The sequence below is a fragment of the Poecile atricapillus genome, chromosome 15 (genome assembly GCF_030490865.1).
Source record: "Poecile atricapillus isolate bPoeAtr1 chromosome 15, bPoeAtr1.hap1, whole genome shotgun sequence".
Lineage (NCBI taxonomy): Eukaryota > Metazoa > Chordata > Aves > Passeriformes > Paridae > Poecile > Poecile atricapillus.
This window is the reverse complement of record NC_081263.1, coordinates 3915649-3930935: the sequence shown is the minus strand read 5'-3', so window position 1 is coordinate 3930935 and position 15287 is coordinate 3915649. Positions and strand designations below refer to the sequence as shown.

General features: G+C 44.9%; 1 protein-coding gene and 1 long non-coding RNA gene across 3 annotated transcripts in view; one reads left to right on the top strand and one right to left on the bottom strand.

Moving 5' to 3' along the window:
- PHACTR3 (phosphatase and actin regulator 3) overlaps positions 1 to 15287 on the bottom strand; it is a 99283-nt gene that overhangs the window by 35877 nt on the left and 48119 nt on the right. For both annotated transcript variants that reach the window (XM_058850818.1, XM_058850819.1), the window contains exons 2-5: positions 11186 to 11347; positions 10249 to 10326; positions 6026 to 6208; positions 1374 to 1577 (exon numbers count right to left, since the gene is read on the bottom strand). In XM_058850818.1, coding sequence (XP_058706801.1) covers positions 1374 to 1577; positions 6026 to 6208; positions 10249 to 10326; positions 11186 to 11347 — 627 coding nt within the window. The remainder of the gene's footprint in view (positions 1 to 1373; positions 1578 to 6025; positions 6209 to 10248; positions 10327 to 11185; positions 11348 to 15287) is intronic.
- LOC131585101 (uncharacterized) overlaps positions 7387 to 15287 on the top strand; it is a 52579-nt gene continuing 44678 nt past the window's right edge. Inside the window, exons 1-3 of the long non-coding RNA XR_009278864.1 lie at positions 7387 to 7471; positions 8710 to 8769; positions 8992 to 9059. This is a non-coding gene — a long non-coding RNA (uncharacterized LOC131585101). The remainder of the gene's footprint in view (positions 7472 to 8709; positions 8770 to 8991; positions 9060 to 15287) is intronic.

The window sequence follows — 15287 nt, the reverse complement described above, 5'->3', positions numbered from 1 at the left end:
AAAGGTCTAGAGTTACTGGAGTCATTGAGAAAATTAAAAGTTGTTCTTTGTGGAAGATGTAAGTGAGAATTAAATACCAAAACTCAAAATATCTCAGATGCTACAGGAAATACTTGTGTTAAGCAGCAGAATGTCTGAACTCTAAATGCTCTGAAGTGCTTGGTGGAGGTGTAATCTCTATGCCCTGCGTGGGTCAGGTTTCCAAATACACCTGGTGCCAAGCATGGCCTTCTCCTCAGCTGAGAAAAGGCACGGGGGGCCTGGGGTGCCTGCTCCTGTTGCAGGGTGGAAGGGGAGGCTCGAGCCTCACCCACAGCACAGGACAGAGAAATACCTGAACAGCAGCTTCTGAGGAGCACTGAAATGCCATTTTGAATCCAGCTCCCACCTGAGTTATTACAGCTCTTAAGCATAGGCAAAGTATGAATTGTTTCCATGGGAAACAAATACTTGTAAGTTTCTTCACAGAGACTGAAAACCTCAATATTTTCTATAAGCCCCAGAGGTCAGGGCACAGAGCCCCTCTGATGTGTTGTTTCCTGGTGACTTTGAAAACCCTGCTCATTGTGCCAGATGATGAGTGTGGATGCAAATCGGGGCTCACATAATGGCTGTCATTTAAAAGTCTAAATATCCAACAGGTCTGACATTTAGATGTCAGGACTTGATTCTCATTTGCAATAAGGCCCTTTTAACTGCTTTTACCATATGTAGGGGCCCTGAAATTGGAACCAACTGAAATCATTCTCATTTTAGCACCCTTTCTGCAGTGCCAGAATGTTGAGAAATGTAACAACATTGGCAATACATTAGAAAATCAGGCCCAGGGGAATTGCTTTTGGAAGTGTTCAGCGAAGTTTGGCGCAGAGGATTGCCAGGTGTATCACTCTTATGTGTTCTGTTAACGAGAGCAGATTTCATAGCTCTAGTTTAGACCTGCCCTAGAGAGCAAAGCCTTCAGACAGAAACCTCTGCAGAACCTTTGACTTGAACTAGTGTTTGGCTGCTGTCCTGCTCTCCAGTGGGAGTCCAGGTAATGAAAACATTTAAATCTTCCTTGTATTTTATGGCATATCGATATGAGCATGGGATTCAGCAGATGTTCGCAATTGGTTTGATTTGTTTTATGTGTGTTTAGTGCTACAGAGTCACAACAAATAATCCCCTGAGAGGTTCAGATAAATATGTGAAGTACAAAGATCAGTGCATTGTTTTCAGGCAACCAGACGTGGTTACTGCTCACTCAGTATCACTGGCCTGGTTCTCAGCAGCTTGGGGCTTAAAAGCAGACATGAGAAAAGGATTTGATAGTGCTGTGGAGGAAGACAGCACATCAAGGATGGGGAAATCTTTACTGAGCAGTGATGACTGACCTGTTATGCTCTTGGTGATTTTGGAGATTGCCTTAGGTGGTGGAGCTGGGAGCAATGGAGGGCTGGGAAGCTGTGCTGGGTTTCTTTCTGTCTGCTTCTGGGGAGAATCGGTGGATTCAGGTACAAGTAAGGCTTGTGGAGTGTCTTCAGATGCTGGCAGGCTGGCATCTTCCAATTCTTCCGTGGGTGCTGAAGGTTTCTTGGCTAGTGGGAAGATGAGTAAAATTAATGGAACATGAATTTAATAATGATAGGCCAGGGGAAAATGCCAGGAACATTCAGAAAAACTGAACACATGGCACACAGCTAGAAACATTTCTTTTTCACAGTGAAAAAACTGTGTGAAACAGCCAACCAGCCAGGGCAGGTGAAGAATAAAATGTATGAGGATATTGAGGAAATGTTAGTTTTGATGTTCCTGAGAAAACTGATGAGCTTCCTTTACTTCCCTAAAGCCTTTTTTCCCTTTTTCTAAATAATGAAGATAGCAAGGCAAAGCAAACTTTTGAGAACTGCAATGAGTTTTCTTAGAGCACACAGCTGTGGTGACACAGCTCCTGGGTGAGTACTCTTCTGTCTAGGAACAGCCAAAGGGCAAAGAGTAGCAAACCCAGAATATTACCTAAAAACTGACTTTCCAAAAGTTGATGTGTGTGTTTCTTTTCCCAGTATGATTTTTATCTTATTTAATACATGATCACAACTTGCTTCCTGAGTCTTCTTTTACTGTACCTGACTCCAGAGCTGTTGAGCATTTCCTGAGGTTAAAGCTGATGGCCAAAAGAACCTGCCACAAAAAAGATTTGCTATTGGATCTGAGCAGATTAGAGTAGAACAGGGAATGGGTGAAGTACTTAAGAAAAGAAATCAGTCTCCAAAGCCCTAGTCTGAGGTGGTGAATCACTGCTCATTTCAGGATTGTCTCTGCAAGGATGGCAAAAGCACTTAGCTGTGAAAGTTAGTGCAGGCTGAATCACTGAGCAGTTCATCAAATTGACCAGGCTGTGATGAGGGCACAGGGGAATAGATCCAGAAAGGCATGCAGCTGAAGCAGGACACAGGTGGAATTTCAGTGATGAAGTCCAAAATTAGCATTCTTGAATTCTGCTCAGATACAGCTGCCCTGGCAGTGCCCAGACTCACACAGAGCCTCACTGCTGGGCTTTCACTCTGTTACATGTCCTGATCTCTGCCTTGGCAGGTGTGGGGACCCACAGAGAGGCTTGAGGCTCACTCTGATCACAGCCACAGCCAGGCTCCCTCCAAATTGCATTTCCAGCCACTCTGGGCTCAGCAGTAGCCATGAGGGTTATTTTTCCTACCCCAGAGGGGGGGAAGCACTCACCCACATGGGGAGATCAGTATCTAAAACTCTCCTAAGCACAGAATCATAGAATAGTTTGTGTTGGAAGGGACCTTAAAAGATATTTAGTCCAATCCCCTGAAATAAGCAGGGATATCTCCAACGAGGTCAGCTTGCTCAGAGTCCCATCCAACCTGACCTAGAATGTTTCCAGGGATGAAGCATCCACTACCTCTCTGGGCAGTGTGCTCCAGGGTTTTACCACCCTCATTGTAAAAGAAAAATGTATTTAGCCTGAATCTTCCTTCTTTCAGTTTAAAAACATTGCCCTGTGTTCTACCACAACAGGTTCTATCAAAAAGTTTGTCCCCATCTTTTTTATAAGCTCCCTTTCAGTACTGGAAGGCTGGAACAAGATCTCCTTCTTTTCTTCAGGCTGGATGACCCCAGCTCTCTCAGCCTGCCCTCTCAGGAGAGGTGTCCCATCCCTCTGATCCTTTCGGTGTCCTCAGGACCTCCAACAGGTCCATGTCTTCCTGTGCTGAGGATCCAGAGCTGGGGTCATGAGAGAGGTCCCAACTCCTGGGCAAATCCCACTTCTTTTGGCACTCTGGATTGTCTAACCAGACAGAGCACCTGTCCCTCCAAACCATTCTAGGGCACCTCCTAAAATCTCGCTGCAGTGGCACTCACTGCATCACAAATCTTTTCTTGACTCAGTTTTGTGCCTCGTTGGGAATTCAAACTCTCTGTGTTAATGAACATTCAGCAGCCTCCTGCTCAGAGTGCTGCGTGGGGAGGCACCAAGGCACTCAGGCAGTTGGAAACAATAGCATTGGCAAGATAATGGCATTTAATTTGTTGACAAACAGATTAATGAGTGTGCTTAGAAGGGGAGGAATGAGTATTTATCATTCAAAAGAGACAGGAAAGAATAAATATGCATCATTAACGTGAGTTCTTGTGAAATTTGTCATGACAGGAAAGGTGCTGTATGGGATAGTTACGTGAATTATAGAAGGAAATCAATTTTTAAAAAGTACTTCTAGGGAAATGTCTTGTTCCAGTGTAACATCATTTGGATGTTTGTACCCACTGCACAGGAGACAGTATGTAATAGAAGAAGGGAAAAATAGAGTCACTAATGGGTTACATTATAGAAAGATCAAGAGCCCCAGTAGATGTCAGGAGCTGGAGAGGAAAATTAGTCAGATTTGAGTGCATTCCCCTGAGAGGAGCAATGCTTTCTCTGGCAGTGGCTCCCCTGGAATCAGGGGGTGTCGCTGGGACAGGCAGGGCTGCTTGGCACAGCTGCAGAGGAGCAGCCACAGTGGGAGCTCTGTACAGAGAAGGTGGATCCCAAATACTCCCAGCCCCAGCCAGACTTTTTTGGTCCTGAGCTCCACCCTGCTCTGGGAGTGGTGTCAGGCAGATCTGACTCTTGAGCACATAAACCCATTAACAGATTTCATACTGCAGAGTGAATATTATCCTGCTGAAAGTATTCCAAGTGCTCAGCACTAGGCTCCTGCTGGAGCAGAGAATTATTCATGGAGTGCCACTTGTCAAAATGCCATCTCATTACCAGGTAGAAATCCTCCCCTTGGGACTGTCCCCAAGCCCACTGGCAAGGTTGGGTGGGAAAAACTGCCCTCTTTGTGCCCTGGCTGTTCTTCTGTGTATTAACATGAACATGAAGACTGCAAATTGTGTTTTCTCCTCCTTGGCCTTTATCCCACATCCTCAGGATGACATAGAACACATTGGGCATAAAGCAAATCCATTCATTTTGTTTCTAGCTGGTCAATTATTAATATAAATTTCTGGAAAGGCACCCACTGCATTAGGCCTAGATTGAGCCCAAGGGCAAACGTTATAAAAAACTCAACATTATTATAAACTTAGCAGCACACTCTGACAGTTTGGAAGAGCTTTCCCACCCAATTAATTCCTTCAGGTGCACTCACTAGAGACAGGAATACTAGAATGTACAGACAGAGATAAATAAGCACATAAAGATGAGATCAGCAATAATTTTTTGAAAGCCAGAGGCCACCAATAGGAGAGGTAGAAAGACTTCCTACAAATTGGACTAGGGAGACAGGAGAATGTAATCCCATTGTTATTTTTTGTGGAATCTGGGAAAATAACACCTCAAAAAATGAAGGAAAAGAAATACAGAAGACAGGAAAGATTCTTTCAGGGAGGTAATAAAAGGAACGAGGATTAGGGAAAGAGACCTAAGAAACTGGGATGATTTTGAAAGCTTCAATACATGATTTTGAACACATTGTAAAGTAAACTTTAAATCACACTATGAGTTTATGCAGAGACATAAGGTTAAACACATGATATCTTATTAGCGCTACCTTTCCATGATAGGATGTCCCAATGGTAAGAATTTAAAGTTCAGAAAGAAATTTCATTAGTGATACAGAATTAAATGCTCCAGAGTAGAGAAAGAATAAAAGAAACCTGTAATCTGGCCAAGATTCAATCTGGTTGTTGTAAGAACATGGAGATGAAAGGGTTTTGCCTCATCTGATGAGGGAATTATTTCCATTCTGAGGGTGAAGCAGGCAGGGGTGGGCTTGGGGAAAGCAGCCAGGGGCTGGGACCCCTGAGAAAGCAGAGCCTGAAGAGGTGGGACAGAGAACAAAAGGCAGCCAGGGAAGATGGAGAAAGGGTAAAGATTGACCAGAGGCCAGGAAGATCCATAATTAGTACATGACAGTCCTCACAAACCAGGATAAATCATTATCTCTGCAGCTTTGCATTTCTGGGTTGTCAGGAAGTGAATGGAACCTCCAGGTCCTGGGTTGTGCCTGGCTGCTCCAGTCCCTAGGAGGTGCTTTCATGGATGAGCTCACCGGAGCAGAGCTGCATGAAAGGAGCTTGGTTTAGCTGATCTCTGCTCCTGGTATTGAGCTTCACTGGTGTTTGCAGCATGCTGGGCACAGAGTGATGATCTGGACAGTGTGGGCTGTGTATTGACATTGTTCTCCTTAGCCATGACAAATACATTCAGGCTTGGCACAGAAGTTTAAGAAATCTTTTTAAGAGAAGCTTATTTCATCTTCACAGCAGCCACTGCTGATACCCAAGGGGCACCATGCCAAGACTGGATCATCTCATAATTCAACTAATCCCATCGTGCCAAGCTTTGTGTAGTTCCTCAGCTTGGTAGAAGTCTCAAAAATCACTGCTATTAAGTACCAATTGCTAACCTAGTGTGGGGCTGAGCTGAACAAGGTGCTTTGACCCTTTGATGCACTGAGATACTCGACTCCTTGGCAGAAATATTTTTATAACACTTCATAGTTTTTTGAAAACATTTTATATCCAATACCTGCATCTTCTTTCAGCTCATCCAAGTGCAGCTCCTCAGCAAAGGAGGTCACATTGGTTGTGGCTGCTGTTGTGGTCTCCTGCTGCTCCTCCTCTGAGGTGAGTGCCTGGCACACGGCTGCTGGAGCCTCACTCTGCGTTGCCTTCGTGGCATCATCACCAATGCAGGCTTTGCCTTCAGTATCTAAAACAACAAACCAGTTAATGTCAACTAAACCATGAGCAGTGAAAGCTGAGGCTCCCCTACTATCCCATTGAGAAGAGGGAACATCAAAGCTGCTCATGCTCCGGGAACTGAGACTTCTCTTAGAGCAGACCTCATCTCTGGGTTAACCACTTTGTAATGCAAATCCTGAGGACAGCAGCTCATCTGGATACAAAAACTCAGTCAGTTTTCTCAAGGAGGCACCTGTTTGGGTGGGCAAGCAGCTGCCTCAGCAAATGGCCACTGTGCTCTGGAAGTAGCTACCATGGGGGAGATGAGCAATGGGCAGAGGTCTCTGGGAGAAGGCAATTCCTTCCTTGCATGAGCAGAGCCCGTGGTGCAGCACATTCCCAGGTTGGGCTGACATGTCTGGGTTGTGTCAGGCTCTGTGCACAACTTGCTGCCATCCAGCAGTGCTGCAAAGGCTGCTCATATTCCCCACCAAGCTGCAGGTTTTTAGCACAGTTTTAGTTACTCATCTTTGAAAAGTGTGTCCTGTGTGATTGAGCTGATCAGAAATTCAAATCCCTCCTCATGCAGACCTAGATACTGCTCCCTTTGCTTACTCTGAAAGATTTTTGTGCCAGTGATCCCTGCAGCTGTACACATCTTGATGACTGAAGCTTTTCTAGTATTCTCCTATTCAGGTCCTCAGAATACAAACTACCCTTTTACTCCCTCAGAATTTACAAGATCTACATCACTGTTGCAAACCACAGAAAGCAATCACTTCCCTCCCTGGCCAGTTCTTCATGCTGATGGACTCTCCTGCTGTCCACCCTTCACCTCCCAGTTTGAATTTCTCAGTCCTGGAAACTCCTTTCTGGAAGCTCGTGACAGGGCTGTGTTTTCTTGCAGTGATATCATTACAAGTTCCTTGAACATTGATTTAAAATAGCAACATTCACAGCTACCTCTTTTTGATGCTATTTGGACAATCTGCAGGGTAATTTCTCATGCTTTTGGGTGAGGGTATCAGATTTTGGCCCAGAGATGCTGCGGAACGGATGCAGTATTTTTGCACACTGAGCTCACTCAGTCTGCCTCATAATCACGTTTGGTGAAAAGTTACTGTTCTTAAAATAGTCCTTGCAGTAGCACAGTTGCTATGATACAGGGAAGGGGAGGGGGGAAAAAGTTCATTGCCTACATTTGAGCTCATTTGTGAAGGCAGCCTGTACATAATCATCGGTGTATGAACCACTGCCCGTGTTGTCTGACAGGCAGCCCTTCCCCAGAGCTGTAAGTACAGATAAACCCCATCATTTGTGCTCACAAAGGGGAGAAACATCGAGGTGGGAGCTCCCTAAATGTGCTCAAGGTAACTCTGCACGTTCCTCACATGCTCAGGAAAGGCTGCTGGCAGCTGTGGCACGATGGAACAGAGCCATCCCTGCAGCCAGAGACAGGGCTGCTCCAGAGCCGGCCCGGGAGGGGCAGTGACTAGTGCAGGGATGGCAGATGCTCCTGCTGGAGGATTTCTGAGACATAACAGGGATGTTCTTGGGCAGCAATGGTCAGCTTGTGCTTAGATCAAAGTGGGTGTGCTGCTTTGGGTGCCAGTGGTATTTTAGAGAGAGTCTGGGGACAGGACAAAGCACAGACCTTAGATCCACAGGGAAGGAAAACACCAGTCCTCAGCACTCCAAAGTAACCTGGAGCAGGGCTGTGATTTTGCTGGGAATTAACCCCACTGTGTGCCAGACTCTGCAGCATGTAATCTCTCAGGGAGTTGAGCTGGTTCCCCAGAGTGAAGCTGCATTTCAGGAGTTTTCCAAGGGCAGGTTGGCATCTGCCCTGTGTGAGCAAAGCTGAGAGGAGAGAAGGCGAGAGATGTGGCCCAGGCCATGCAGTGAATGGGCAGCCAGGACTGGGGGTTGTGTGAGGAGAAAGGGTGACATAGCCTGCCAGGTTATCACCCACACAAGGACAGTGCAGTTCCACCCTGGGCTGCTCCCAGAGCCCTGCAGATCTGCACCAGCCCCGAGGAGAGCTCAGAGCCCCACGGGCCCCAGCCAGGGCCACTGCCAAACGCTGCTGACAGGCCAGGCTATGGGGCTGAGTGGCACTCACTGCAAATGCATGGGGCTTCTCAGGATGCAGCATCATCCCAGCTGGGCTATTTATGAAAGTGAGCAGGAATCAGCTCCCTGGAAGTGAAGATTCCCTGATGGAATAGAGAGATTTGAGGATTTACCCTAGTCTTTTAGCACAGTGTTGCTGCTTTGACTATTGCAACCTAACTGCGTAAACGAGGACTTAGCCTTGAAACTGCTGCCACTTCAGCTCAGTCCAAGTAGGGCACTAATCATTTACTCAGAATTATTTGGGTCAATTTTTTTATTCCAGCTAATAAGCTGCTTCTACTAATATAATAAAATAACCCTGGAGATTCACAACACTCAGTAAAGAAAATAACTTGCAGGCAGCTGCAATGTCCTTCAGCTGACTGTGATCCATTCTTCCCTTTCTGGGCACAGGGAGGCACTGGAAATTTGTGTGATGTTTATAGGAGCTCCAGGCAAGTTTCCTGCAGACAGGTAAGCAGTCTGTTTGCAGCTGTCTAGTTAAAAGCACAGCTTGTCCTCACACCTCACTGGACTATACTTATTTAAAATATTTTAATTTTGTCAAAATGGTCTTGCTGCTTGGCATCACCTTTTCCTCCCAAACGTTCTTTATGCATGCAAGACGTTTATTGATTCTTCGTTATTACCTCTTAATGTGCTCTACAGAAGTTCTATTTTACTGTTTTTTTGCAGAGATGGGGAAATGCATGTCTTCAAATTCATGGATTATAGGGAACTTCCCTGCTCCTCGTGGAGATAGTGTATGTACAGTAATGTTAATATGTTAATAGGGTAAATAATTATCTAGAATTATGAGAGACGCAAAGACTTCAATGGACAGGAATTAAAAATTAGCTTTATAAGAACTTCCATTTTAAAATAAATGGAGGGTTTGATAGATTATTTAACATAAAACTTAAAATATATCCAACAGAAAAATATTAAAATTGCTTTACTCCCATGGGGAAAAAAAAAAAATCCTGTTTAAAATGCTATTTTTCTGACTCTTCATTTGCTTGGTTTCACTCCAGTATGGCATCTCTGAGTATTGTCCCATGGGTTATTTATTGGCATGGTATTTGCTTTATACAAAAGAAACTCAATTACTACTTTCAAAGAACATAACTTCTATCTGTGAGATTAATCAAGCTCAAAAGGCCAGTCCTCTTTCATGACAGTATTTCTCCTATGATGTTTTCAAAGTAAAGATGGATTTGTGGAGTTTATCTCTGTTTAGGTGGAAATGGCAATTGGGATGTTGTCCTTAACATTGGGAGCTCAGTTAATCTCACAGAACAGTCACCCAAATCTGTGTCTCCCTTGAGCATCTGTCAGGGCTTTGGAGAACAAGAACCATGTCCTCTGTGAGTGTTTCTGACACTTCGTCATTTTCCTTCCATGACTTCTGGTTTGTACTCAGGAAATCTTTAAAATGACCCCACTAAATGCTTCACTTTTCCATGGGAATGAGAAGCAGGCAGACTGGTAACACATTACATCACAAACTTGGTTTAGTGGAGAAACAGCTGAAAATATCAGATTAGGATCATTTGATGGGATTTGGATCCATAGGTTGGTCATGTTGGCTGACTGCATCTGTATGTTGAAGTTTATATTTATACAGCTTGAGCTGGATTTCTTGGCAGGAGGATTTAGCTGGGTTTAGAGCAATTACATAAAACATACGTACCAGTTCAGATGCACCACGTGTAAACCAAGGGAAGACAGAGCTGCATTCAAGATGGGAGAGCATCAAACACTAAACTACGTGGATTGATTGCAGCAGGGAGAAGCTTGAAGGATGACAAGCCTTAAATTCAAACAGAGTTTTCCTTCTGTTTGTATTGAAGGGTTTTATTCCTTTCCTTGTTTATTCTGCTTTTGCAAATATGTTTCCTGCTGTCCTGAAAGAGCCTCTGATAAAAAATAACATTAAGAATTTTTACTTGCCTTGTTCCATCATCTCCAGAAGGCCTTTCTTGATGAGTTCATCCCGCCCTTGCCGCGCTGTCATCTTCTTCTCCAGCACTGCACAAAGTAGTGGCACAACACAGCAGCAGTTACCAACAGAGCAGTCATGTAACGGGGTGAGAAAGGCAACATGGACATTCCCTCCAGTCTCAGCTCCTGTGTGCTTGGAAAGGACTGTAATGATTTTGTTTTGGGGAGCATGGATTGGTCAGTTGTTTGTGCCTCTTCCTTTGTTAAAACCACCACATGTAAAGGTGAGGTTTATGATGTGAGGTGCTGTCAGATCACTCTGCAGAGTGCAGAGTCACGGGGATTTCAGAGCCTTCCTGCTGTTTCCTGTGGTACCTTGGGGCTGCCTTGGACAGTGTCCTTCACTGGGACACTCCCACAGGATACAGGAGCAAGAGGAGGGAACTGCAGCATCCCATCTTAGGAAAATGCAAGTGAGGTTGTCTCTGTACAGATCTCCTGGGACATCCCTGAAGACCAGTGAGGGGATGCTGTGCTGTGTGCTGGGCTCCTTCCCCTCAGAGACAGCTGCTTGAGGGAAGGCATTTCACATGCTGCAGCTCCCTCCTGTCACTTCTCATCATGTTACTGTGACCTATATAAACTTCACCCCAAATAAAAGGGGTGACAATACTCGGGGCCATAAATGTAGCCTGTGTGGAGAAGGGACAGCCCATGAAAAGCAGTCTGGAGGCAAGGCTTGTGCTTCACTCTCATATTTTGACCTTTTCTTCTAAATGTACTATATTGTGTTGTATAGGAAATCAGCCTTTTTGGGCCCCTCCTAGCCTTAAACATTATTAATCTGTTGAATGCTGGAATCTCTGAATTGGGTTTGGCTCAGGTCACCTTTAACATGTCCCATGAAAGCTTTGCTGTGCAGATCCCTCTCTTGTTCTCAGCCTACCTGCAGATGTCTGCTTGAGCTTCTCATTTTTCTTTTTCCGCCACTTCCACGGTTTGAAGATCCTGCCCAGTGTTGCCAGTTTGCTGTTCCTCCTCACTGGTGGAGTTCGAATCCCTGAGACCAAGTAGTCAGAACGCACTGCAGGGGACTGCTCCATCTCATCTGGGAGGGGAAAAGAGGAAAAAAATGTGAGACAGAACCTCACAGTGACTTGCAAAGGGCAGGCAAAGGTGCTCCCCAAGGCAGTGGTGTCACTGTGCCCCCAAAAGCTGCAGGGAGCTGTCACAGCCTCCTGAAACGTGGACAGCTGAGAGCTCCCCATGGCTTTAGCAAGAGCAGTGGAAGTTTAACACATCTGTAAATCAGGCTCACGTGGCCTCCAGTTAATCACATAAATGTAATGCTCATTTAGAAAAATGCAGACCTTTATGAAAAGCTGAGAGGAAGCGTGAGGGAGCTCAGATCCCTTCGGAATGCCCAGCTTCCAGTTCTGTTCCTGGGTCACAGGATATTGCTGCCTTTTAAATGAACTCTTCACATGAGCTAACACAGAACACACTGACTTTTGTGAGCTAATGCAAATCTTATATAAATGAAGAGTTTGATATGTGTAAGTAAAATCTCAAAACTACTGTGAAAATTTATTCCTTGAGAAAGCTAAGGGGAAAATTCTTTCCCTTTTGTCCAGCCAAGCCACAGGAATTCAGAGATAATGCTTCAGCTGGAAAATCAATTTAGGTATTTTTAATAATTTTTCTTGAAAATGCACCCTGACTTTTGCTTATAGACAAGTGTTGCATGAAACAATACCCAGTGAGTATTCACAGTTGTGTGCCAGCCAGTGCCATGGAGGACAGTGGGACAATCCCCTAAATGGGGTTATTGATGTCTTTACTGAGATTTGTATTTGAGCACCAGTACAGTAATTGTTGAAAGAGAAGCTGCCATCAGACCTGTTACAGAAATAAAAACTGAGCAACAATTTCTATTTTTTTCCCAACTACCAGTTATGATTTAAATCAGGAATGTGAAGCTATGAACATATGTACATTTTCAAGTAATTTTTCTCTGGAACAACAACATTTATCATAAATTGCTTTATGACTGCAAGATCATACTTATCCAGCATCTTCTAGCTTTGTTTTTAAGTTAACAGGGTGAAAATGCCTAAATCACAGCATGGAGGTTGGGATTTCCAAGTAAACAGGAAACAATTTTTGGAAGATTATTAAACACAGCAGGGGAATGAACACATTCCTCCTCTTCCATTTAATTTTCAAAATACTGGTAATAGAGATGAATCATTCAGAGGAGACAAACTAAAAACTTGGCTGTGTGAACTATCAGAGCAGAGAAAAGCTGTAACAATTCCCCACACACATCAGCATGCCCAGTGAAATTCTCTTTGTATTGAATTTAGAGCATCTTTTTTTCTCATTCCACTGAATTTATCTGGGGGCTTAATTTACAAGAGATTTAAAGTAGTAATATATTTTTTGCCTTTAAAAGCATGGTGCCTACATAAGGTGATATTTATAATTTACAGTTTGGAGGTCAGTATTAAGTTGAGAGCAGAAAACAGCAATAAGCCTCACACAGAAGGAAGGCAGTAGCCCACAGACCACAGCTGGAGTGCCAAGATATTCTGCTCCTTTCCCAGCAGCGTATTCAAAAATGAGAAGTACCACAGAAATAAGCTTTGAAGAATTAGAGCTGATCTTGATTACAGCAATAGCAATGAGAATGGAAAATGGCAGAGTAGATCTCCTATTAATTTGCTATTATGATCACTTTAAAGCCTCAGGAAATAGCATTTGGTCATTTCTTGTGACACCTCTTGAGTGGAAATAGAAATGTTCACGAAATTAGCTCATCTCAGAAGAGCTGCAGATGAGGCTGTGAATCAGAGCCCTGTCCCTGGGAGCTGCAGTGGAGTGGGACAAGCTCAGCTCAGCTGTCCCTGCTCCTTGCTTGTGAGACTGCACTGCTGCTCCTCCCAGGCCAGGAGTTTCTCAGGCATGGAAGTGAAGATTGAACCAGAAGCTGATTTAGTGACTCTGCTATGTTTCCTTCAGGATGTAGGTGTTTGCAAAGTGGGTTAGACATCCCCCACACGTTTTAATACTGGCAGCATGAGGTCATGTTAAGTTTTTGCCAGCTAGGGTCTATGCAAAGAGCCAAGAAATCATTTGAACCCAAACCTGTGTGTCTCCAGCAATGCTTATGGTCCCAGATATTCCCCTAAGAAGGGGAATGGGGGGCTATCACAAGGACACTGAGGTTTCCCTGAGTGCCCTGTAGGAATAAATGCTTCTGTGGTTTCCACCAGCCCTGCCAGCTGGGCTTCTTCCCTCCCTTTCTGCCCTCTTGGTTGTGCAAATGCAAGGATTTTATGCCTTAGACTTTGATGGCAGATTAAACACAGGTAGAAATCCAGTGTCAAAGAAGGAATAGCAGCTAAAACATATGTTTCAGTGGAGGTTTTTGTGGGCTTTTTAACTTTATTAATGTTTCTCATATGGTACAAGCAGTTCTTCTCACCATATGCAGTTTCTATACTGTGCATTGGAGGAGATGGACACAAATAAAAATAGATAGAGGCACAGCAAGACAGATGTCCTGAAGTCATAAATAACAAGAAAGTGGTCTCACTGGCAATGAGAATCACAAGAGAGCCCTCAGAGCACCTCATTTCCAGTCAGTTCATTTTCTCCTGGTTGTGGGTTGGCTGCTTGGGAGATCAGAAGTTGACAGCACAAAAAGCAGTTCCCACGTACAGCGGTGACTACTGGAGGAGAAGGCACTCCTAAATATCAGCCAGTTCCTGCAGCCAACAAGCTGCCAAGGCTTGCCAACCCTCCAACCACTCTGTGAAACATTCAGCACATTTTTTTAATCTGCAGTCAATATTTTAATTATGCTAACTGTTCTGTGGAATAATGTGGTTACTTCTCCCAGAGCCTGACAGCTTGGGGCCAGGCCATGCAATTACACAGGGGATGTCTGCAAAATATAAACAGCCAAGAGCCAAACCATGACTCTCCCAATCAGCAGGGGGAAGTGAGCAGCAGCTTAATTGCTGTGTGATGTGGGAGGATGAGGGACAGTCACTATCAGGGCACAGAGAGCACCAGGTTAACCCCCAGCACAGCAAGGCCAGCCTGTGCTTGGCCCTCACTGCCCCACAAGCAGGCAATCCTCAGCTCTGTGGGGCCGCAGGGTTTTGCTCTGGCTGAATCTTATTGTCTGTTTATACCAAAATCACTTTAAATTCCTTGCTGTACCCATTTGAGGGCAAAGACTTCTGTGCTGGAGCTTCAGCCCCAAAATAAACCCCTCACGTATCACAAACTCATCACCTGTTCCATGGGTGCTGAAGGGGTGGAAACCAACGTGGCTGTGCCCCTGCTGATGATGCTGGGCAAGTTCTTCTTACAATGCTAGCTGGGGTAATTTCTAGAGCTCCTAACAGTGGTGCAGTGTGAGTGGGTTAATGTCTGAGACATCCCCAGTCAGAGGAGGGGAGAGGTTCCAAAGTGATGGGCACTGCTCTGCAGTGCAGCTCTGGGCTGCAGAATCAACCAGGCAACAAAGAAGAAGCAAACAAACCATAATATTCATTACATTTGGCTCCAGGGTCTGACCCCTCAGAAAGTCTGAGCATCTGCAGCTTCTGTTTACATCAGCAGCAGTTGTGGTGAAAAACACCCCCTTGCTTTCTTCTTTAAAACATTGTGGTGCCATAAATAGAGCACTCTTCCTGCAATTCTGCTCTCTGTGGGAATTGTGCAATGATTGTGAAGGTTTTCTGCTCATAGAAGCTCTCCCATTTACACATGTCAGACCCTGCCTCCATCCCAGCCAGCCTCCCACAGAAGTGGGGCAGGTTTGCTGGGAGTTGTGTGAATGGTGTGCTGGATGTGTGATGGGAGAGTGCCCTGGGCTGCTCACAGCCCTCCCTCCTACAGCAGCTGGCTCTGGTGCTGAGGTGATCATGTCTGGGTGATCACAGCACTGTTAAATTGAGCACTGGGCTCACTGAGTTGGGTTTTTCCAGACGAGCCAGAGTCTGTAGCTGGAGGCCTGGGTCGCTGACTACATC